General features: G+C 37.6%; 1 protein-coding gene across 2 annotated transcripts; it reads right to left on the reverse strand.

Annotated features, from left to right (window-relative positions):
* Positions 1-5,553: 5,553 nt before the first annotated feature.
* On the reverse strand, positions 5,554-24,490 carry wee1 (WEE1 G2 checkpoint kinase). 2 transcript variants are annotated; one of them, XM_052029541.1, is made up of 11 exons: positions 22,048-24,490; positions 17,448-17,674; positions 14,459-14,516; positions 12,810-12,982; positions 12,294-12,415; positions 11,982-12,128; positions 9,465-9,563; positions 8,989-9,074; positions 7,908-8,078; positions 7,660-7,805; positions 5,554-6,427 (listed from the first exon to the last, which is right to left on the reverse strand). In XM_052029541.1, the coding sequence occupies exons 1-11, from the start codon at positions 22,522-22,524 to the stop codon at positions 6,274-6,276; spliced, it is 1,860 nt and encodes a 619-aa protein (XP_051885501.1). In that variant the 5' UTR covers positions 22,525-24,490; the 3' UTR covers positions 5,554-6,273. The 2 variants fall into 2 exon arrangements, with proteins under 2 accessions (XP_051885501.1, XP_051885500.1); XM_052029540.1 differs by having other exon boundaries at positions 14,459-14,528.
* Positions 24,491-26,454: the final 1,964 nt, after the last annotated feature.

Raw genomic sequence — 26,454 nt, forward strand, 5'->3', positions numbered from 1 at the left:
CATCTGGTAGATGAAAGAGGTAGATGTATTTTTAGATATAAAAGGCATCAAGGGATAAAGCAGGAATATGGGAATGAGATCGGGCATCAGCCATGATCATCCTATTTTCTCTGTTAACTTACACTGCTTGACACCAGCCTGCAGTTCTATAACATGGAGGTGCATTGTAGAAGCAGCAGGTGGTGGAAGTCATCATGGATGTTCCTGCAGTTTTAATCAAGAGGCACAATATCAGATAGAGTGCAGACTTCAGCATTTTTCCAATGATGTGCTGGAGGCTGTGGAGAAGACAAAGTAAATCCTCTACAACATGAAGGGGCCAGGAGGCCCTCCAGCCACAGATATAAAAAGTAATGGGAGATCACAGCTGTAGATGTGAACACACAGAGTCAGGCCCAAGGATATGGATACAAGAAGTTCAATGACCACCCACCCAATACTACCAATCCCTTTATCTACTAATAACCTGTATCAAATCAGGTTTGGGATCTAATATTAATATATTTCAATTGCTGTTCACACCCGCAACTCAGACATACAGCCAGGCACTCAAGCACATCTAGCATGTTGCTTAACATTTGCTAACACACTCTCTCTTGCTGGACTAGTTGGAAAAGAGCTGGCATCAGCAGCATGAAGCCAGCAGGGTTAGGAACAGTGCATCACCATACAAATTATCCCTGTCCTTCCAGAGGACACTTTGTTCCAATCCAGGTGAGCAATCATTACTGAATCTACGGTGTGTAGTAGGGCACAAACCATAGATGATGCAGGTAAACTTTCTCATATCCCACTTCCTCTTCATCCCCAATCTCATCTGATATACAAGTTGTAAACATAGTCATACACATCTTACATTCATTCTCCCTTTTCATCATAACTCTGCTGTTATTCTTTACTCCTTTCAGATAACCAAGAACAGTAAGTAGTCCTGCTTGCAGTTGCAGAGCAAGAGAATGAAAATAGGGGAACACTGTAACTGGATTTGACACCCACAGTTACCAGCTCACACATACACACATCCTAGAGTCAGCATTGAAGTAGGAGTTGCACAGGTGACTCACTGTCATGACTGCCTGTAGCCTGGAAGGTGGGAAAACAATAACCCAACTGGTAATTCTTGAGAGAGCATGTGAGGAATTCAAAGAGTGAACTCAGAGGCAGCTTTATGAGTAAACACAATGCAATTTTGGCACATTGTTAGTCTAATGCAAAAGTCATCACAGGCCATGGAAATGTCCAGCACCAACCTTGAACAGGATTCAGCCCAGAGTCCATCCTTTCCAGGTGCAGAAATAGTTGCTCACTACATTGCATCACGAGGACCCAACCATTGCAGCATGTGATGCCTGATGTCTTGGTTTAAATTGCAGTGCAAGCAAAAGCCTCTAGACTTCAATAGAGAATACGATATCTACAGCATGTAGTTTGTCAAGCATTCAAGGAGTTTCTTACAGGATCCAGTTGTTCTTAGACACAGGCATTCTACTTGAAGTGCGGAATGAGAAATAAATTTAATGGTTCATTTTTGGCTTTATCTTAGCAGTCTTCCCAACACACATTCAAAAAAACATGAAGAAACACATTTTCAGTTCAGGTCATGAAGAAATACCCCTTGATTATGGTACATAAATAGATATTGGACACTATGGTAGCAAGTTGGCATCTATCAAATAAAACAATTCTGTAACACTTTAAAAATAGAACAACACAATCGTGTTTTAAGTGATAGGAATTTACCCAAACTTCCAGAGAGAGGTGGGATTGAAGACTTCCATCCTTCATGTTTAAGGCCCTTTATTCAATTTATTAAGGAGCATATTTAACTGAAAATAAATCCACAGCTGCAGGATTTATTTTCAGTAAACATCTCCAGAACGCAGGAGAGGTTTTTTGCCCCCCTCTAGTGGAAATAGTGGGGAGCTGCAGGCATAATGAAATACAAAAAAAATCGCTTGACAGAAAATCCAACTGAAAGCTCATCTACAGGCATGGAGACACAAGAGACTGCAGATGCTGGAATCTGGAGCAATAAACAATCTACTGCAGGGTTTTGACCCAAAACATCAACAATTTCTTCCCTCCTACAGATGCTGCTCGACCTGCTGAGTTCCTCCAGCAAATTGTTTATCTAGAGGCATGATGGAAATAGCAATACCCACAAAAAAATTTATGCTTTACATACAATTATAATACATCATTGACTGAATATGGTAATACTATAAAGACCTTGATAGAATGGACTTGTATGTTTCTTGATGAAAACAGAAAAGACTGAAAGCACTCAACCAGGCAAGTTTAGGTCAAGAACTAGAAAAGTGAGAAAACAAGTGTGCTAAGTTGCAGAGATAGGGAGCAGTGAAGAGAGAGAATATCAGTGATAGGGTGCAGATCAAAGTAAATGTTTTAGGTCAAGAACTGAAAAATGCGAGAAAACAAGTGTGTTAATTTGCAGAGACATGGAGGGGTGGAGATGAGAGGGCATCTCTGTGACAGGGTACCAATTAAAGTTGTCAATTTTTTTTTAAAAAGTGTTGGAGACAGAAAGGGGATAAAAATAGAAAGAAAGGTAGTTTGTGGACAGAAAAGTGGTTACTTGAATTGTTAAATTCAGTATCAAGTCTCAAGTGCTTCAACCTACCAGATGGAGGATGAGGTGGTGTTTCTTGGAACAATGTAGGAGGCTGAAGACAGATCGGAGTGGGCTCAGGTATTGAATTGTGGACCAAATGGGGCCATTCTGCAGTGGTCATGAAATTGATGTTTGGTTTCTCCAATGTGGAGGAGATCACATCGAGAGCATAGAATGCAAAACACTAAATTAGAAGATTGCAAATGAATTACTGCTTCACCTGGAAAGTGAAAAGATTAAGAACAGTTGTTGCATCTCCTGTTACACAAGTGCAGTGCAGTGAGAATGGGAGTATTTGATAGAGCTGAAAGTGTGGACCAGGGAGTAATGGAGGGAAAAGCTGTAAGGATTTGTTGGGTAGTCGAATTGTTGGATCAGAAAAGGGTAACAAAAATACAGCAAGGGATGATGGGACAGCAGGATAAAAAGATCAGAGGAAAGTGAAAGGGAGAAGAAAACAAGTTAGAATTGCAGAGCTGTTGAGGTTTGTGATCTTTAGTCTGAGTTTTTTTTTGCTGGAACACTGAATACAGCAAAGGATAAAGTGAAATCAAGGTCCAAGACAGCTTTGAGATAGTGTGTCAACAAGGTCAAGAGTGTGCATGTACTCATGCAGGGCAGTAGTGTGGATCTCAGGAGACGAGAAGTGCAGTGATTAGAGAAACACTGGATAATTGACACACCTCTCTATTGCTATGGCTATATCTTTGTTTCAATTTGTTCATTTTTCTTTTCCATCTAATGGGATTCCCCTTTCACAAACCCATGCTGATTTGTCAAATCTTATTAATACTTTTAAGTGCTCCGATATTGCTTTTTAAAACAAAATGGATTAAAGCATTTTCCACACTACTGATGTTAAGCTTACAGATCTGCAGTTCACACTTTCTCCTCTGGTGGGGTTACATTTGCCACTCAAATCTGTAGGAACTGCTCTGGAGTATAAAGAATTTGGAATACCAAAAATGCATCCACTATTTCCAGGTGCACTTCCTTCAATAGTGTGGGATGTAGATCATCAGGCTCAAGGGATTTGTCAGTCTTCAACCCCTTTAATTTCCCTACCACTAGTTCTTCACTGACTTCCTTCAGTTCTTCTCTTATAATTTAGGTTTTACGTTGCCTACAAACTTACTCTCATTCTCCATCTTCCCCTCCTTAAATATTTTGTCCTCCTTTGCTGAATTCTTAACTGCTCCCACTCCTCAAGCTTCCTGTCTTTTTTTGGCAATTTTATGTCCCTCCTCTTTGGATCCAATACTATCCTTCATTTCCTCTAAGTCACTGTTAAGCCCTCTTTTCTGAACCTGAGCCACCTCAGAACCCACAAAACCAAGTGGAAGAAAGTCATTCTCAATCCTAAGTGCTTAAGAAAGTTTTGAAAATTGCCTGTACTAAGGAAATACATAATAAGTAACTAAATGTAGTGAATGGTATGCCCATAAAATTGAGAGTAAAGGAATATCACCTATAGTATATGGGTTGCCTCCCAAACATTCATGGTAACTATATTAACATGATGGGTGTGTAGCAGTTAAATGGAAGACATTTTTAAGATGGCACACAGTTTAGCTTGGTCATTTTAACTCACTGATCTTGAAGTCATTTCCTTTTCATGTGGTACCAAGGTGCTGTACATGGGGTTATTAATACTTCCTTGCTTGGTAATTTCCTTTCACTGGAGCCAAAAGAATTTTTTGAGAAATTTTCTGCTGTGGACAAACTTTACACTCTGCTCCCAATGCACTGTGTGTTAGACCTTTCAAGGTGCTCCAGGTATTTATAATATGAGAATATACAACTACCAGCTTTAAAAAGGATTTAACAATGATTGGATCTGGCACAATATTGAGAGGTATGTCAGCTGCTGAAGCTGCCCCAAATGGTAATGATCAACAACCTGGATTGAAAAAGGTCATTTGGACAGTTCAGGAGTAGGACCTTGAGTCAAACTGCCAATCACAGACGACTCCACATAGAATGGCCATAGGAATGAACTTGGTTTGACCCACAAAATGTGCAGTTGTGAGCCAATGGGTTTGAGACTGGTTTACTGTGCCACCTGTAGCGATGAGAATAAATGGCTATTTCTTCCTTCAAGACATTTATAAATACGAGTGTACACCAGAAGAACACGACAGATCAAGCAGACACTAGTAGTTACATAACCATCAACTCAAACTTGCTTCTACCTCCTGACCGATTCCCTATTGAAGTTGATATGCTTTTGCTAATGTTTATACAGGATCATGCTGAATGCCTTCTAAAAGTTTACTGCATTCATTTCCTTAATACAGCCTGATTTGTTAGACTTTCTTACCTCTTCAGATCTCTGCTGGTGCACTCTAATTAGCCCGATTGAGCAATCATTGTATCTAATAACAACTTCCAATAAATTTCCTACCAATAACGTAATAGAGAAACATTCCTTGTTGCTCTCCCACTGTACTTTAACAATTGGGGATAGTATTTCACAATCCCCAATTGTTAAATTTTTCTACAATGGGGGGGGGGGGGGGGGGGGGGGAGGGGGGGAAAGAGGGGGAAATATTTTCTGCGAACTTATTTTCCCTTTCCCTACTTTAAAGAGGATGGTCACTTCCAACTTGTAATCTTACATTCACTTTCAATTCATTCTCTTCCTAAGTAAAAGCACTCAAAATATACTGCCATTAAAGCGTAAATTCTTGGCTGCGAAAAAAACTATTTATCTAACTATTTTTGCATGAGAAATCAAAGTTAGTGTTATATTTTGAATCTTAGTTGACAAGAAATAAAATTAATGATTTTATTTTATTTTGGCCCCATTACCTAAATGATTAGATATTCCCCAGAACACCCATGTTCTGGATTTTTAAGTCGTCAAATCCATCTGTTCAAGTAATTTTATGTACTCACATTAACTGACTTCATACCAAAAATTTACATTCACAAATGTACACCCAGTTTATTGGACAAGACAGTTAGGTGACAGTCCACAATTTACAGTTAAGTACAGTAAATAGAAACACTTCAAGAAACACAAGGTGCAATGTTTTTCTACAATGCACTAGCTTAATAAAACAAAAACTGCTCTTAAACACTAGTAAACAGTGAACAACTTATTTGCCTTAAATCACATAATTAAAAATATTTTCCAAAAAGCCTATTTCTAATACAGCAATGATTGTTTAAAATGCTAATAAATTTTACAGCAAGTGTACAACACTGACTAATATAGCAGCAGTTTTCCCAAGACAAGTTCATCCATAGGCTCTTGTCATGGATCTCAAATGCCTACAAAGTGCTCCCAGTACAATGTATAACATGGTTCGAGTACATCCTCCCAATGTACAAAATATGGGTTTTAAATCTAAACCCAGGCAAATTTACAGAATTTATGGTGTGTGAGCCACTCAATAAAATGTCCCAATATCTTCTTTGATCAATCTTTGCCCTCTTTATTCAAAAGGCACACTAAAATTGAAAAGTAAAAAATTAAGACTCCGTAGGCAGCAAAAATGCTACATTAACAACATTTTGCAGGTATGAGTATCCTCAATGGGTCCTACAGTTGTGTGATAACTAAACTGCCAACGACTTGCAAACAAAATTCCAACTTTTAAAAATAAAATAAAATTGGTTCAACCAACTGCACAATTTCAGTAAATTGTAAGGCTGACAGAACGGTTGATTTTTTTCCCAATGATCCTAGAATTTCTGTTACTTTGCACCGTAGACCTAGTTGTCATTCGGTCCGTGAACAACACTCGTTCTTCCGCTGCTGCTTTTGCCATTTGTGCCTTCTTCAGTTCTCTGAAATAATAAAACAAAATTGTTTGTGGAAAAGTATTTTCTTAAATCTTAGACAATAAACTGGAAGAACAATATATTCTGGGGAGCAATGAATAAGTCACAAAATTTTGCAATTTAATAACGATAGACAAATATTCCACTCCATTGCAATCATATTCACCCCAAAAATCTCAGTTACATTCCAATAAAGGATCATTCCATATTTATGAACCACAGACCAGGAAGGTCCAGGAACAACCTTGAGGTGGGAAAGAGGCAGCAGAGGGCATAAGCAAGGAATGCAAAAATAAAAAAGGGTGAACAACGGCAATGGAACAGAACTGGCAAAAGGCAACCAAAAAGCATCAACAATTCAGAAGTTAAGGAAGTCAAATCAACAATTCAGTAGTTAATGACAGATCTTGCTGGCTCAGTCCTACTCATGGGTTCCTACATCCACAATTACATGGGTCAAGATGTAGCAGTCTAATCTCACTGGCCCTCTACAAATCGAAGAGTGCAGAAGCACAGTCTGTTTCAAAAGCACCTCCAGTGGAGCAGAAAAGAGCCCCTCCGCAAAACAGGCAAAGCTGGTGCAGCTATAAAATCAATTATTTTAAATAATTTAAATTCAATTTCAAGACATTTAAGTCTCAAAATTGAAAATAAAATTAAAAATATTAAGGTAAAATTGTCATCATTTTCTCATTAGCCTATTAATCCTTGGCCCTACAATACACACTGAAATCAGAACCTGGAGATTCCAGCAACCCCATGCTGGAGGACGTACATAAGATCTGCAAAAATGCATTACCAAGGGGTTAACAATTATACTATTTAAACAGTCACAATATCTGCAATTAACATTAATTTACAGGCAACCTCAGGTAGCAAACGGGTTCCCGTATACAAATGTCCCTAAGTCGATTTTGTCCATAAGTGGGAAGATACTCAAAAAAAAACCCACTCAACATGGTAACCTTACCTCCAAAATATTGTAATGAATAGCATAAAAAGCACGACTGGTAAGAACAACCACTAAAAGTGGAGAGAAATCCAGTTCTGACATTCATAGAAATTAATGCATATACACATGATGGACTTTTGAATTTAATATTATGGAAGCTTGTTCATACACAAGTGTCCATAGGTCAGGCATTCTTAACCTGGGGACGGCCTGTATTCATACGTGAAGGGAGTTCAAGTGACATGAAGTGCATGTGATCTAAAGAACAGTTAGCTAATGTGCTTACTTTTGCAAAAGTGCATTTTTGAATTTTTCTGCATTTAATTCTAACCGAAGTTGATCTGCACTTTTTCTTGCGGTCGGGAGCAGCACTGAATGTCTGATTAAAGCTCCTGCGGTGGGTCGTTTTTCCGGGTCTGGATGAAGCATTAACTGAAAGAAGTATTTAAAACATCCATTATTCACAATACAACAAACATATCTGTCATAGTTGAAAATCTTTTTAAGAAAGCAAATTTGCTAGTCAAATCTTACTTTCAATAAATCCAAAAACTCCTGAGAGTGCGTTTGTGGAAGTGTAGGAAGTTTTCCTTGTCGAATCTCATGCCATTTTTCCCCATTTCTTGGCAATGGCTCTGCACCAGCAGCAGATATAACAGTGAGAGCAAGAGCAAAAATATCTGCTTTTAGCAAATGTCTGTAATCCTGAAATACAAAACATTTGAAAGAACGTCATTGTGGAAACCATAACTTTTGAGGTTGGGAGAATAGATGGAATAGATCTGTGCAGTTAGAAACCACAAAAGAAAAATTCAAATGAAATTAACTCAGTTACATTGGTGCAACTCACACACATTTACCATCTTTTCCAGTAGAAGATATAGCGACATATCAAACTATATAAAATTGAATTGAGATATGGATATGGTAGGGTAGCCTAGCTAGTGTTGGCCCAAAGCTAATCAGGATATGGACACGGTTGGCAATTTTGAAGGACGTAGCCTGACATGGTCTTTCTTCGAGATTATTCTTTCATCTGGGGGACAGAAATTTGTAAAGAAAGAATAACTACTAACTTACTTTGAAACTCTCCTTATTCATTCAACTAGGAGCAGGATCACTTACCAACCACTGCAACTCAACACCATGACTATCTACTACGATGGAACAAAAATCAGTAAGTATTAGGTAAAAATTCAGGAAGTAGTTCCATTAAGTTGACTTGTGCAGCATATTTATAGAGGTGGATTCAAACTGAAACACTCAATTTTACTTTGAAATATTAACACATTATAGAACCAAGCTCCATGATCCAAGCCTAATAGGGATCCAACTATATAGGGTTCAAGCAAGGCGTCTACCCTGACTAAATATTCTCATTTGGGTCAAACATCAACCCAGATATTCCACTTCTGTAAACACTCAAAGATCAATGTAAATGCTATCATCCAATTGCAGCAAAATTGCTGGTACAGAGTGGAAATCCACATTTTAAGTTACAAATCAAACTAGAAGTTTTTTTTTTAAAATTGGGGAGAACTTAGAATTTTAATATCTTTGTTAAGATTTGCTTATTTATACACATTCTATACATTTACTGCAACAGAAACATTACCTCTTGCAGTACTTCATTGGCCAAGTATCGACTATCTCCCTCTTCAACGTGAGGATTGGATACACGAGTAACATGCCCAAGGTCACCTAAATTTAATAAAATAAGTTATTTACCATATTTACATCAAATCTTCCAATATAAAGAGGCTATTCAGCCGATCAAGCTCATTTTGTGTTTTTTTTTTGGGGAAAGGTATCCAATTAGTCCCATTATTTCAGCAGTCTACAATTTGCTTTCCATTTCAAATATATACACTAATTCCCTCTTGAAGGTTGTTATTGAATCTACTTCTACCACCTTTTTAAAATCATTCTAACACATGACTTTCTATAGAAAAAGAATCCACTTCCCCTTTGGTAATTTTTCCAATACGACTAAATGTTTATTCTGTAATTACTGCCACATCGACAAATAGAAAGCATTTCATATTCACTCCAATCTTAATTTCTCAATGCTAAATATGAAACATATCCTACCTATTTTGTATACAATATTTGTTGACAATATGCAGTCATCATCATCCATCTCCTCTGCTGCAGAATTAGTTACTAACTTTTTGGATATAAATATGTTACCTAAAAATAAGAGGACCAACAGCAGTTAGGAACAGGCACTGAACTTTAATATTACAGAAATCAAAACATTATTGTGGGAGTTCTGTACATATATTCACAACTGATTTTCCAAGTTATGAGTTTTTGAAACTCATTTGTTAAGAAGGGCAGAAGCCTCCACATTTAATCTCTGGTCTATTGGATGTTTTCATCTGGGGCATATGATTAGCGTCAGCACCCTTCAATAGGTTTGACTGGCACAAAGAAAGGGGGAAAAAAAATCAGAATTATTGAACATGAAGTCAAATGACTTTAGATGGAAGTATATAGAATATAATTTGATAAGCTTATTAGGATCATATGAAATACCAAACAATTAATGAATAGCAAATCTGAATGAGATTCTGAAAAGCAAAAAACTGTACTCCAACATTTGAGGTGAAATGAAATGAAAAACATTAGCACCACACTTAAATACAGGAAGTCCCCTACTTACGAACGTCCATACTTATGAACTGACCTTCGTAGTTGGTTCGTAAGCGGGCCCGGCCCCCAATCCCACCACAGCGGTGGTACACCTTCTTTGGCCCAACCCTAGGCCAAGTGCGCATGTGCGGCCGTGATCCCTCGCCCAAATGTGCATGCGCGGATACTGTTCTGAGTTACACACAAAATCGGGTCACGAACAGTCTCAAAAACAGAACTTGTTCGTAACCCAGGGACTTCCTGTATTACCAGTTTAAAACACTGGAACCATTTCCTGGTGCAATTTAGGACTCAAATCTATATTCCACAACTCATCAGTTCATAGCAAAATTTGTGCTCAAAAATACAGGTGCTCCCCAGGTTATGGGTAACCTGACTTAGAAATCTGACTTCACATAAATTCTTCCATTCATTTTTAAAAGCATGTTTCAAGATACTAATAATAAGAATGTTTGGGGGACTGCCTGTATATTTAATAACACCCCCCCCTAAACTTTCTCCTTCCTCCTCCAGAAAAGATAATGGATTATGGGGAGTTATGGTGGGTTATTGTTTTAGTTACTGGGAACTTTCCTTAACTGGGGGGGACAAGACAGTGCTGATACACTATTCAAATGAATGGACAGAATAACTCTCTCCACATTTGCTAGGCAGTACCTTAGGATGGAGGACGTCTTGCTTCCAAATGAAATCTATCCACACAACTTATAGCAGGATTACAAAATTAGTCCTTCGAACAGATATCCATAGTTATTCTCCGTGCTCCCATTGCCCGAGCAAACATTGGTAAATTCTTAAGACCAACATTAATCCAAATCCTACCCAAGCCACATAGTTCAGAACATCATTAATTTTGTACTCTTGCTCTTGGTATACTTACTTCAAGCAAACAGTCACCTCAACTGACGACTGGAGCTCACTGCGTCATAAGACTCAAATTATACCCCAGTAATAGTCACTTACAAAGTATTGGATATCAGTGAAGAGCAAAAGCCTTCATGGCAATGTACAAATATAGTATAGCAAATCAATTCCTTAACCGTGAAATAAATATAACAGTACTTTTTTTTTTGAAGTAAATCACAATATTTCAGTCCAATTTAATGCATACATAAAACAAAGTTATGCATTGATAAATGAGTACTTCCAACAAGATCAAGTGAAAATATATTTAGATTATTGGGAATCTTTTGAAACAGGAATTTACACGTGGTCTGTATAGGTAGTTATGTCGATTTAGTGTTGTGATGTAACCAACTATCTTGGCACAAACTTGAGTGCTCATAAGCATTCTACTAACATGCTCATTTTCTCTGGATTCAACTGGAACACATCTCTATAGCGACAGCACACACACCATAGCAGACGAAAATCTGTATTTTACTAGATTTCTCAGCGTCTTTGTTTGGAGATTCAAGCACACCAGCAATAAATGGCACTAAATTTTTTCAACGTAGCATGTGGTCAATGGCTCTACAGCTACAAAGGGATATTAGGACAGGCAAGCAGAAGCTTGATCAAAGATGAAGGCTTTGAATGTGTTTTAAAGGAGGAAAGGAAATGCAGCAAGGTGTAGATGTTTAGGGAAATAAATTCCAAAATAAACCTTGGGTAGCTGAAAGTACAAATGTTAGCAAATAATGAAAATGTGGGTGCCCTTGAGATTCAAAATGAAGGAAAAATAGGGAGGCAGAGATCATTGAGACCGTTGACAACAAAGCTGATGCACAAGGGGCCAATATAATAGCTATGTAAAATGGAGATTTCTAAGGAGAGAGGGCTTAATATAAATGAAAATACACACGGAACATTGTTTACCTGTACCCCAGTTCAACATAGAGACTACAATGAAAAATTCTATTAAAAAATTGTACTCAAGTATAAAAAATTAATTGTGGGTACAAACTTTAAAAGGGTCAGCATTAAATGGCATAAATGGATCTACACACTTACTTGGCTTTATATCCATGTGCACAAGAGACATACTGTGAATGTATTTTAGACCTCGCGCAACCTGTAGTAGCAGGTCCCTCAGCTCTGGCTCATTAAAATATCGTCTATTCCTGTAATTTTCTGCTATTGCATCTGATAGGCTTCCACCTTTCCAAACAAAAACAATACACAAAATGTTATTGCTTGAGATATCCCAATTTAATAAACTAATCGTAAGATAAGTTTGCTTGCGTTTTAGGAAGTACATTTTCTTCAGAACATGTCACTGACAGTATAAACCATCTAAATTAACAATATTAATTAAAAATTTACCATTGCAGTACTCATTTTGAATGAGCATATGGTCATCTTCCGCCCAGGCTGAATAATAACGAACTACATGCGTGTGTTGTCCTAGGACTGCATGTGCATAGACTTCCCTTAGAGCATTCTGTCTGTATGTAAAAATGAAATAAGATAGAATCTTCATCACACCCAGTACTGCAGTAAACATAAGTGTTTTGATTGAGGCAAATACCCTTCATCTACTGAAAGGCCAATGTGAATAAATGTTCAATTTAAGCTTGGAAGATGATCTATTTGTGGGCCATCAGTTATCCTCTAACTAGGACATAAAATCATTAAAAATTAGGTGGTAAATGAAGAAGCCCAATGATCAAAATAGTGATGCAAATAGTTCAATAGCACAATAAGGAGAAAGGGCTGTATTCTTTCTTTCCGTACCCTTTACTCTATCCCATTATAAGGGCATTATAAAATCTAATTTTGAGATATGCAAACAGAACTGCCACAAATTTTAACCAACTTATATATATAGAAGCTACTTACTCATCAACTGAACCTGCTAATGGCTTCTTTGAGCGTTTTATGGCATAAATACAACCATCGAGTCTCTTCACACATTTAAAAACTGAACCAAATTCTCCAGATCCAATCTTCTCCAACTCATGAAACTCTGTTGTATATCGTGATTTCATATTACTTTCAGTAATTGGAATTCTCTATTTCATAAAGTATGGAATAAAAATCATAAAATTTTAAAAATATTGTATTGACATAGGAAGCAAGAAATGAGCAATAATTAGGGTTAAACAACTGGTTTTATGGTTTACTGTATAAATGAGATGAATAATCAGGTGAAAAATGTCAACTAAAGAAAATCTAATCTTGATCCAAATTTAGATGCAGCATTCTAAAAATAAAACAAGTCTAAATGTGGCACTCTGATGCTAACTTAGAAGCTTAATTGAAAAGCAAAAAATTCAGGTGATAGAAATTTGAAACAGAAATAGCAATGCTGGAAATACTCAGGTCAGGCAACATGAAAAGAGAAAGAAACAGACATGTTGTTTCAGGTCAATGATTCTTCATCAGAAGGGCCACTGACCTGAAATGTTAACTCTGCTTCTCTCTACAAATGCTACTTGACCTTTGAGTTATTCCACCATTATTTTTAAACAGAACTTAAACATAATCACAAACAATTGTTAAACCAATTTGAGACATTTCCACAGAACAATTTCAGCTGCAAAATTTACAGCTTTGGCAATTCTAACAAGTTAATTTTTTTTATCAACTCAAAATGTAAAGCCTGTCAACAACAATGTCAAAATTAAATTTACACATTTTGATAGCCACTTGAAATGCAATAACAAGTTTATTTGCAAGTAGCAGGTGTAACACAAGTTTGGATTAAACAGACATCACAGAGGTCCCTCAGCACAATCTAATTTTTAAATCAATCCCATACATGCAATTTGTTTCCAGCTGTCTTTAGCAATATTACATTGCTTGTTCAACAGGAAAGTGATTTTGATACGAGAACTGAAGAGATTCTGCCATTAGGAAATAGGAACAATCATATTAAAGGCTGGTGCTCAAAGTGCACTCTCCCCAAATCCTAATTATACAAACCTGCTCTGCACTCTGACAGGATTTCCATCTATTTCTGATCTGTTCATCCATTCCTCCCCTACCTTCTCTACAAATTGCTTTTTCTCCCTTTCCCACTTCTCACAAAAGGTCTCCAACCTGAAATGTTAACTATTTTCCACAGACATTGCTGACCTGAGTGTTTCCAGCACTATTTTTAATACAATATTTCTTACTGTCCTACTTTCCGAACCCCCCAGCATCAACTCTAATACTACAATCCCTGGCTCAGGTACAGGCAACCCCCATGTTACAGCTGTTCAGGTTACAAAGATTTGCCCTTTCAGGATTTGTGAAAAAGTAAATAAATAAACACATTTCTTTCCAACTAGCATTCATTGATGCATGCGCAGAAGACACGGCTTCACGTTATGGACTGTAACAAAGAGGTTGCCTGTTACTGAGCTTCAACATACCAACTCTTGCTTGCGGGAACACAATGAGCTAAGTGACCACTATGCCCACACTGTAAATTTATGATTTCATGACACCAATTTTCTCATTAACATACATGGCAATATACTTAACAAGTATTTTGTTGTTACCTTTGCTGGCCGGATACTTTCATCATCAAGTTCCCCATCACTTCCATCCATCAGTTCTCTGCACGGAAACCTAAAACAATTAGATTATAATACCAAGCAGCATCTAGATATTTTACTTACATTCTATAGTGTAAACTATGAAATGATTTAATTATTTGTAAATGGTATATCAAACAAATGATACATCAACATACAAGCACAGACAATTGCATCCATGCAGTTAATAGAAAATGGAAAGTGTGTCACAGGAAAAATTAGCATAAAACAGAGTATTGCCATTTACAAGAAAAATTAAGAGGTGCTGTAGCACGTACATTGAGTATATGCAAATAAGCTTCAACCATGACAACAATTTCCTTGACTCTACACAAAAATGTTGTTAAGACTCCACCACCACTTCACTGTAGTTCATAGATCTCTGGCCAGGTTATCCTGGCAAAACATTCGTTTAATGAAAATTTACTTTTCCATGGACAATATTACTAACTTATTAAAAACTGGCTCAACACAATTTCTCCAATGACTTGGGGATTACTTTTTTGTTGTCAGAGGATCATTCTTGTTTTCTGATTGTTCTCACAGTTGGATCTCTCAATTTCCTTCTTTTGCTTTGCTACTGGTGCCAGAATCCTTATCCAATTTGGTCCTATCTGCTCTTGAACCTCACTTTTCAACACCTTAAAAAGTCAACTGAAACAGTCCTCTCCAATTAGGTTTTTTTTAATCAACTTTGCCATCATAGCTTGACACCTGCACCTGGAGTATTTTGGTACATTTTCTATGGTAAAAGCATATAAACATTGTTTCATGCAAGTGTATAGATTTATTTCATGCACAAAAAGTTATATGTATTTTATCATCCTCTACGTTCTTTATATCACAGAAAAAAAATTACAATTCAGCTTCTGCAACCCAGAACATTCTCCCCAGTCCACTTTTCTTCATTATTTTGTATAAGCAAATTGGTTAATGATGCAAGGCATGGTCAAGAAGATGAAGCATTCAGAGCCTCACCCAAGTAACTTTTCTTCAAGTCCAAAAAGGGTAAGGAGGTTTACACAAAAGGAGCATTTCAAGATGGCACGATTGCAAAATATTCTAACATATTGAAAAAAAAAAGTTTTTTTGCCAATGAATGGAATGGTTGATAATATCAAGAGCAAATGAAATTACAGCTCCATGGCTCATTGCTACAGAGTGGGGAGGTGGGATGAGGAGGATCTTATAGAATAGTATTGGGAATAGTTTCAAGACAGTATCATCTTTAAGACCCAAAGACTGTCAGTTACAGAATTGAACTACCTCTTGATCTATCTTCTTCATAGCCTCTCACCATGTCACAGCTTTCAATCTGACAGTCGCAATCTTCGTTTTCCCCGCACAGCACCAATTAATCTCATTTGTTAATATGCAAAATAAACTTTGCATCACAACTGTACAGAAAGTAGTGAAATTGAGTAAAGTAGCCTACACACAAAACACCTTTGCATCTAAACAGACGGCAGGAAAAGCTTACAGAGCTGTTAAAAGTATTTTTTTAAGAAGTTGAAGCATACAGTACAAAAGCAATGAATGATCAACGTGCTATGCATTGAAGCAGTCTTTCAGCATTTAAAGGTACTCAATATGTGTCAACATAGCATGGCACATTCAGGGATAAAGTGATTTTTTTACTATTTAAAAAAAGAGCACAAATGAAACTTATTGATAAGCCATGGGTTTACCATGCTGGATGGAACACCTGGTCAGAACAAGTCTGCTATAAATCCCCCAAAAGAAAACTTTGGGCAGCCGTCAGTGAAGTGAATGACAAGCACAACTAGTTTGCTATTGACTTCAAAAAATCCAGGAGCTCAAAACAGGGGAATTTAGATAAAACGAGTGGAGAAAACATTTCTACCAAGTGTTGGTAATTAGAGGATGCAAATTTAGCTGTCAAACAATTTGGCGTTTTGGTCAGGGTGGGGTGAATGGAAAGAAAGAACTTCAACTCATCAAATTTTAATCTGGAATGCATTTTCAAAAGGTAGATTCATATCAATTTTCCAAAAGGAAAACACAATGGCACAGCAGTCAGTGCTGTTGCCTCAAACAACAAGGAAGCCAGGTTCAATCCTGACTTACTTGCGTGGTGTTTGCACATTGTCACTGTGACTGCATTGATATCTGCCTGGTGCTTTGGTTTTCTTCCACATCCCAAAAATATGCTTGTATGTTAATTGTCTACCATAAATTAAAACTCAGTTTAAAGTGACAAAAATTCCAAAGGGGAGTTGGTGGGCATGTGAGAGAACAAACTGCAGGGCTACAGGGGGAGTGAGACTGATGGGATTCCTCTGCTGGCATTGACTTGATAGGCTTAATGGCATATTTCTGTGTCACAATTAAGGATTTACTTAAATTAAAAAAAGTTATACAGGACTAAAGTACATACAGATGGCAAACACAGTGAATAATAGTTTTAAAGAGATGCATGGAATAGTAGGGCTCAATGTTATGCCTTGATCATTATCACAGCAATACTTTAATAAGATAAACAATTTTCAATACAAAACGGATCAACAGTTAGTATAATAGAGAAAGAGGAAATATGGCATTTTAATGGAAAGAGAAAATGGAAAAGAATTGAAGTGGGGAAAGTGGAAGATGGAAAACAAGACTTGGGGGGAAAAAAGTGACATCAGGTGACTTGAGTGTACCCAACAGTGCACTTCAAATTCAATTTAGTAAATGCAACACTTAGCTCAAGTAGTCAAAGACCTGTCAAACAAAGATGAACAGTCATTGTTAACTGCCCGTGCTCATTTGATTTGTTTTATACATATGTATGCCACATATATGAGACAGCTGTTAACAGTTCTTTAAGAGATAACATTAGACAGTGGGATAGCAGAAGGTTATGGCAGGTAAACACTTCAAAATCAAAATGTTTTGTGCAAACTTCAGCAATTTTAAAATTTGCCAAACTGAAAAATGTCTCAATATTTACCCATCCCAATATGTCCTTTTCCTTCTTCGACAATGCACAGATGAAGAAGAGTGGATGTACATGGAGTCTGGTGTAAAAGGATTAATGTTGACATGTGGAGGCTTATTCTTGTTGTAATCACATGGCATTCTCTCAGATTGCTCAACATTCCTGAAAAGTGCTCCTCCTCGACGTCTTACTGAGCTGGAACTCAGGCAACTTGCAACCCTTGCTTTGGATAACAAACTCTGAAAATACACAACAGCAGCCTCATTTTAATAGCCATTAAATTAAATATAAATGAAACATACCACATTCACATTTTGTTTTAAAAGAAGTTCTAACATTGAGTTTTATATTGGTTCAGTGGTTAAGCAAACTCCATGTCAGAGTTATGAGCTCACGACCCAATGAAGTTTTCACAAATGTTTAATGGAAACTTTTATGCCTTCACAATCCCACAGACATACTCAGATAATTGTAGCCTTCTGCCATTGACTAATATTTTGCCATAACACCAAATGATTATGCAATTTAAATACAGTAACATGGACAATTATATAACAGTCTACTTCATGTACCTACAGAAGAACTTGTAGTTAAAAAGATTTCCATAGTTTTACAACATCCTGAAGTAAAACAGAATTAGAGAAGGTTTGAGCAATTCCACAACCAACAGAGGAGATGAAAGCTCCAGTCCTACCACATCCAATACAAATAGTGACAAACCATTACCATTAACAAGAGGCTGCTCCAAGAACATTCTCAGCAATAGCTTGCTCAGCACAGAAGTCCAAAAGATAAGGCAGAACTATATGCAACTGTCTTTAGCCAAGATGATCCATTTCTGATTCCTCTGGAGTTCCCTACCATTATAAAGCCAGTATTCAGCCAAGTCAGCAACTCTTATAATAAACCAAAAACAGTTGGCACTGGATACAGCAAATCTCATAGGAAATTGACACCATCCCAGGTATAAAGCTAAAGACTTGCACTCCAGAACAAGACAAGCTTCTAAATAACAAATAGCTGGAGGAATTCAATGGGTCAGACAACATCCATAGAAGGAAATGGACCATCAACTGTTCATTTCCCTCCACAGATACTGTCTGACCTGCTGAGTTCCTCCAGCAGTTTGTTTTTTGCTCCAGATTCTAGCATATACAGTCACGTCTCCAAGCTTCTAAATACACTATTCCAATACAGTCATTATATTGGAGTCTATTTGACAAGATGCATAAGTATATCCCATCCTCAAAAGATATGACAAATCCAATTCAGCTTGTGAGTGTATTATGAATACAGGGTATTTATAATTTTAGTAATGAAAGGTGCAGTCCCTCATACTACTCCTTCACCAATGCAGAGTTTGGATTTCATCAGGAATACAACTTCAGACTTCCTTGGTCTTAATAAGAGAAGTGAGAGTGACTGCCTTTAACTCAAGGCAAAACAACTTCAATCCTGACGTGGGGTGCTATCTGTGTGGAGTTTTCAGTTCTCTGTGTGTGCGTGCAATTCCCCCAAATACTCCAATTTACGCCACATCCCAAAAATACGCTGGTTGGTTTATTAGCTACTATAAATTACATCTTGTGTAAGTGAGTAAAAGAAGAACCGGGAGAGTTGATGGGGATGAGAGCAAGAACAGGTTACAAGGAAGTAAGTGGGCAATAGGACTCAGGGTGTACTCAAAGCTGGCATAGATTTGATGGGCAGAATGGCCCCCTTATGTCATTAGGAAATATGAAATTAAGGGGGGGGGGGGGGGGGGGGGGGGGAAACTCTCCATCATCTTGCACAAAGGAAGGAGATTGTCAAAGCACAACTTTTGACCTAAATGCCATTCTGTACTATTCCCATATCCTTTAATTCCCTTAACTTGCAGAGATCTATCAATCTCCATTCTGAATGATCTCAATAACTGATTCCCCACAGCCCTTTGGGCTAGAGAATTCCATAGATTCACTGTTCTCAAATTGAAGAAATTTCTCCTCATCCCATCCTAAAGGACCAACCCCTTTTACAAAGGGTGTTTAATTTCATTCACAATTCCTCAGAATGTGAAGCAGTCCATTCAGGAGAAATATTAATAAGAACTGATAACTCATATCTACATTTGTCTTTCACCTAGACACAACTAATATTATCTTTGTTCCACTTTCCCACCATTTCCCTTAGTCCTTCAACTACCACAGACCAAAAATCTGTCCAATTTGCCTTGAATATTGTTTATAATTGTCTTCACAGCTTTCTAGAGTAGGGAATTCCAAAAACTCAGGGCAAGAAGAAAGTCCTCCTCACTTTCATCTTAAACTCTCATTCTGAAACTATGTCTTTAGTTCTAACTGGTAATTGGTTTATTATTGTCACATGTACTGAGGTACAGTGAAAAACTGTTTTACATGCCATCCATACAGATCATTTCATCACATCAATGCATCAAGATGGTACAAGGGAAGCTAAATTCTCCCACGAAGGGTTCACATCCTTTCAGCATCTATCTGCATGAACCTAGATCTGAAACAACACTCAGGAACGGACTTCAACGGCAAAAAACATTCACAATGTATATTGTTACTAAAAATAACAGATAATAATAGTGAAAAACAATTCAAGAATATTACTCACTATGACCATCAAATCCAGTGCTATGGAGATACTCAATTTCTTCACAAAGCAAAATTCTCTAAAGAATACAATCTACCAATATTGATTGGTGTTTAAAACATGCCTAATATTCATACACTATTTAAAATAAATATGAAGATACACCTTAACAGTGATTTGAAACTCAAATTCCTTCCCTGAACACTACAACAAAACAAAAATGGACTGTAACATAATACCTGCTTATGCAAGAGCATTTGGCAGTATCTTGGGATGAAACTATGCTATTGATTCAGTATAAATCCATTCTTCTAGAAGTTTAATATTTGTTTTTAACCACCACACCACAAATTTTCCCTCTTTGTGCAGTTATGGAACAAGTTTTTCCAATCCTCTTCAAGTTATTACAATTTCTTCATCCACAAAATTCAATGACAACCACTGGCAAGCTATCTGACAAGAGAGCTTGCAGAGAAATCCTATATGCAGCAGAATCTAAATCCACCACTACAGAGATATTAGATAATCATTACTTTGAACCCTAGGTGGTTCTCTCTATTCTAATGCCGTGATGCTAACAGCTGAAGACACCATTACTCTAATCAACATTAGCTAATTTAGTGCAGAATTTACAAACATGGGACATTAATCAGCTGAACTCCTCAGCATTTTATTAATCCAGCTGAGAGGAGCTAATTTAGTCTGATTTGACTTTATTTGAATACAAAACAGGTGTTCAGAAATGGTGCATAGAACAAATTCAAAGTCACAAATAGATCAATAAACTATAAGCAAAACCAACTGAATAATCAAAAGCAGTACAGAATGACTTCAAACTATTCAAGTGTCCCACCCACCTCAAGATCATAACTTGACAGTCAAAATATTGTACCAATCCAATACTAAATGCATCAAAACTATAACATAAAAATGTTTCCTTCAAAATTAGAAAAATACCTAAAAGGAAGAAAATTATCAATTTTTCACCACAGTATAATTATTTACAGCAAACACTCTAACAACTCACACTTGAAACCCAAATTTCTTCAAATGAACAAAGTTTATTTTTTAAATATGTGGTAATTGGGACACCATTACTCCATACCGCAACAGGAATTCATGTTAGTTTGTGTTATCAGCATTCAGAAAATTTGATCCTATTTAGTATCTAGTGTAGCAGTTAAATTAATAAGACTAATAGCCAGAGGCCCACCCATTGATTCAGACAAGTTTGATCCCCTGTCATGGCAGTTCAAAGGAATTTCAATACAGATTATTCAATAAACTCCTTTGTTTTATAGATGGTCTCAGTGGTGCTAACAGTGAAAATACTGGATTGTCACATAAACCCATTTGGTTCACTAACACCCTCCAGGGAAAGAAATCCGCCAGCCTTAGCCAGTCTGATCCATGTAATCTCAGACCAACCAATACAGATTGCTTTCACTGTTCAGGGAAAGTTAGGCATAGGCAACAAATATTGGCATGCATCCACTTCTCATGAACAAAATTAAAAAAAAATCTCCAGTGGTTTACCTGGAGATATGCAAATTGATAGAAACCCTGATTAATCTTAAATTTTCTGACAACTTTCAAGCTCCCTGATACTATACATCGTCCACAAACAAAAAGTAGTGACCCCACTGCTTTTGCCATTAGTTACACCAAAACATCGTACTATAATACTGGTTTGGCACCAGAAATGATCCATCATCAGTTCCACAGTTCAACTTGGCATATAGACATAGCAATTTGTTAAAATTGAACAATCTGCTCACAAAGATCAGAAATTCCGCGTCATAAAAGAGTGTAAACAGGCAATAAAACGAGCAAATATTAAAACACTAATCTTAGAGTCGAGAGATAGACCCCATTCCCTTCTTAGTAAATAAAACATCCATTTCAAAACGGAATATCGCGGCTTCGATCGACAGCTGAACATCTGTCAAGAGAGGATCTTTAAATACTGGCAGCATGGGAGAGTTTAACTCTAAATCACAGACCCTCTCACCTTAGGGGTGTGCGGTGTGTCGAAGAGCCGGAGCTTCCTCAGGGTTTTGTGAGGCGGGGTGTCGGGACAGTCCGGGATGGGGGAGCTACATTCCTCCTGGTCGCCGCCCTCTCGGATCGGGGAGCTGCACTCTTCGCGCTCACCGCTCTCCCGCAGCGGTGAACTGGAGGACTCCTCCATGTCTCGGCGGTCCCGGTAGTCACGGCGGCCTTTGAGGGGGGAGGGGCTGCTCACGAACCCGTCCTCCCAGCTCAGATTGACCATCTCCAGCTCCTCGTCCTCGGTCCGCTGACCGTCGGCGCCCTCGCCGTACTTGCGCTCGAGGTCCGGGGACTCCTGGAAGGCCGAATCCTCGGTGCTGTTACCGCCGTCCTCCTCCTCCTCGTCGCTGCCGGCGAAGGTCAGCTTCTGCACCAAGGAGGTGGAGGCCGCGCCGGGGCCGGTGCCAGCCTTCAGACACACACGGCGGAAACTCATGACGACCCAGACCCACCAACTCGGGGAAGTGGCAGAACGGGAGGCAGCGGCCCGGACTCGGGCGGTTGGAGCGGGTCGAAGCCGCGGGCAGAAAGCTGGCCAACCCGGGACCGGTCTGGATTATACAAACAAACAAGCCGCAGATTCAAAATACCGGCAAACGGTCCGACTCCGACGACGATTCGCCCCCGCACTCCTCTCGGCGGCGCCGCTGGCCGATCGGTGTGGGCCGGCAGCCCGAACCCCCTAACCGCCGTTGGGCGTCGGTTCCCGCAGTCGGCCGAGCCGCGCACACGCCACAACACCGCAGCTTTCCCGCGACCGTTAGTCACGTGACCATCTTCGGCCAATAGCGGTTGCGCTCCCGGTTTTCAAAAACACTAGTCACATGACTTGCGGCTCCCCAGCTGCGTGCGCAGACAGGCTGAAGGCGTCATTTTCGCGCCAAACGCTCTTGACCTCGTTCAACCTTCTTTAAGCGCCGCCTCCCCCCTTGTTGCTATTGTCTTAAACTAAACTTCGGGAACTTTACTCCTGTCGATTGCAACGAATTTTGCAACATTTCAGAAAAGTAAATAAATAATACTGCTCTTTATTAGATCAAACTGGAGTCGAGTATTTGTTTTTACGTTTTACTGTTAAAGTAATTCCCCCGACTAAGACGTTTAACTACGTTAAACATGATAAATCTAATCAACAGCTATTTGACAAAGTTTGCTATTTCACATTGTTTGAAAGTTAATCAAATGCCATTTTAAGTGATTGTGTTTGCTATTTCTATCCTGTCGCTTCGCTGTCATGAAACTGCAGAGTTACAAAGAGACCTTTATTTCCAAATGATGACTCAGTGATACTGAGTTATGTGTATAGCTGGATAATCTTGTGCTAAACATTTCGTCAAAACAAATGACTAACACAATCCCCGGGCTACTCGATAAACCTTTTACTTTAATGGATTTCTTTTTTAAGTAACTTAGATATGTACTATAAAACTCTAACAGTCCAGGTTCAGGACTTTGGTGGTGCCAGACCAGCAGATTTCCTGCACTATTGGATGTTATTAAAATGTTAGTAAATTTTCCAATGAACCTAGTGAGTTTAAAGGGAGTGAGAAATTTTCAAACACTCCGAACCCTGGGTGGTTGGGAACTCAACTGCACCCCTGGCCCACCATCTAGTTCCCCACCAGCTGCACACCTTGCTTGCAGACTGGACCCCCATTTTACAATCCAGATTAACAATTGAGCCAAGTACCAAATTTTCCAAACAATCAGATGCCAGATTATCTGAGTTTTAGTATATTGACTCTGTAGCACAGGAGTATGTCAGCGTTTATCTTCCACTTGAGTGTCCTCCTATTCCAAATATCTCTTTACATAGTTCCTCTATCCCTGTATTTCCTTCTCTCTTAACAAGCCTCCCCCTTAAAATTAGCTTTGGCAATCCTCCAAGATCAATCAGGAATCGAAGATTAATTTGCAGTATTCAATGGTGAAAGGAACAAAAAGACAAACCATGACAGCATTAAACAATATTCTGTTTCTTTTTCTTTTATTTGAGCAGTGATATTTTTGAAACCAATAGAAAGAAAAAGATTAATTTAAGATTAAACCAATTGTTCTTTTTTGTATAATTTTATGTTTATGTTTTTCTTATGTTGTGTATCTGATGCTATGTGCCTGTAATGCTGCAGCAAATAAACCTTTCATTGCATCTGTGCTTACATATACTTGTGCATATGACAATAAATTCAATTTTGAAACTTTGAAAATCTCCATAATCTTATGTAACACTGGAGTCATAAACAGGACAAAGGGTAGTTCCTCTGATATAATTGACACCAATTTCTTTTCTTGAAAATCCTAAATTATTTAGTTAACTGCATTTAAATTCCCAGCAGCTGTGGTAAAATTTAATCTCATTAATTCAGACCACTGGATTACCAGTCTAGTAACAGTCATAATATTATCATTCCCACGTTATAGGCATTATAAAATCCCTCTTAGTGAAATCTTTAGTGAAAAGTGGAGTAAACATGTATTCAGTATCCCTGCTATTTGAGTATTGGGTCCTGTGAGTTTATCTCATCTCTCAATCGTGTCTTAATAAAATATTATTTATATTTCTTTTAGAGTCCATTTCATATTTGCCTTCCTAATTATATTTTAAATTTTTCCATGATCATACTCTTTATTACCTAAGCACTTTTCCCATACATTTCCCTTTGAATTCAATGTTGTCCTCCCCATTTGTCTGTGCAATTTTGCGGCAACATATCTGATCTGAACTCTTTTGATCTCTCCTATAAGAATTGTTCATTGTCCTATCTCTATCAACATTTTTTCCTCTGATTACCCTCCTATCTACACTTCCTGGCTGGCTTTTTTCCCCAGTCTATTACTTTAATCTTTCCACTATTTATATATCTGTCAATCATTCTCTCAGATTATATTATACCACAATTACTGCTCCACAGATTTTCTCAGACTCTTTATACACGTCTGCCGCAATCCAGTTGCCATTACCAGCTGAAACAGTTACATATTACACTTAAAAGTGAACCAAAAATAATTTAGTCATAAAATTAGTCATAATTATAAATATTGTTTCATTCTAGTTACTGAGTTGAGTACCTTTTTGATGTAACAAAAGTCTCAAATAAATTCACGTGTCTCCAAGCTTCTAAATACACTATTGCAATACAGTCATTATATTAGAGTCTATCGAAAATTGTTTCAATTGGTCGCTGCCAACAAGGAAGACAATTAAGTATAACTTCCAACTGTGATAATACCATGAAATATTACATGTTTACAGTACTGAAGAATGAATTTTTTAAAGCCTAGCCAATATTGGTCAATGCACTGAAATATATACAGCAATGGTATCTCCACATCGGCTAATGATCACACACCATCATTTCAAGATGCTGAAACTGCCATTTAAACAAGTGAGGCATTAAGATATGCATAGTTCTGTACTTGAAACATGGCTTTGGTAGAGAAATGGTAATCAATGCTCTCCAAGAAAATTGTGGCTTGTATTTAAAAACAGTGACCTGAACAAGGTCTGATCAATTCACAATATCTGCCTGTGTTTACAAAGCATATAATGTGGTTTCACTAATCTTCTGACATCAATCCATTATGCATTAAATAATTTTTCTCTTTGAATAACAATGTATTACCACGTACCTTGGTCATGATTATACTTTCTAGAACAAAAGTATTGTTTAATAGAACTCGCAAACCAAGGTAAAAGTATATTCAAAACAATTTTTCTATTCAGGATAAATTCAGTTATTTAATTTCAAATTGTACTGTAGTCTTCTACAAGTGCTATAATGTACGAATTGTTATTTTTTTTTAATATTGTTTAGCCTATTGGCTAGCTCCATTAAACGTACTGTTTCTAATTATAGTTCCCAATCCCAGTCTATTTTCAAAAGTGCATAAAATTGATTCTGGTGGCAATGTCTCATGATTTACTAATTCAACTTATATTGTAAGAATATTAAAGAATAGTGGATATTAAGGATAAGTTCCAGAATGTGGTTCTGATAAAGATCAGCAATGATCTTACACAAAAGCACAGAATCATTGAAATTTTACTATTTAGAAAATACAATTTTCAATCAATGGAATACCACATCACATCAGAAGCACTTCAGAAAGTGATTCAAAATTTCAGCAGCCGTCTTGTTGGCAAAATTCATCATCTTTTTGAAAACAGACTCGAGAGAAGAAAAAGCTATTAATATAACTTGGAGTGTTGATTAAAGAAATTTGACCAAACAAGGCAGCTCCCAAATTTTCTTCAAAGTCAGCCACTTCAACTTCACGTGAACCAGTGAAAGAAATACTGGAACATTTTATAACATCTCATTCATAGAATAGCACTTTCTCAATATTAAGGTGGTGAGTCAAAGTA

This window comes from Pristis pectinata, chromosome 14 (assembly GCF_009764475.1).
Source record: "Pristis pectinata isolate sPriPec2 chromosome 14, sPriPec2.1.pri, whole genome shotgun sequence".
Classification (NCBI taxonomy): domain Eukaryota; kingdom Metazoa; phylum Chordata; class Chondrichthyes; order Rhinopristiformes; family Pristidae; genus Pristis; species Pristis pectinata.

What these genes read in the sequence shown, in the direction of transcription:
- wee1 (XM_052029540.1), bottom strand. Translation starts at nt 22,524, where the DNA reads ATGAGTTTCCGCCGTGTGTGTCTGAAGGCTGGCACCGGCCCCGGCGCG. An exon ending in GCACATGGATATAAAGCCAA is followed by an intron (nt 9,564 to 11,981) that starts GTAAGTGTGTAG and finishes TCTTATTTTTAG; the next exon opens with GTAACATATTTATATCCAAA. An exon ending in AAATATTGTATACAAAATAG is followed by an intron (nt 9,075 to 9,464) that starts GTAGGATATGTT and finishes TATTAAATTTAG; the next exon opens with GTGACCTTGGGCATGTTACT.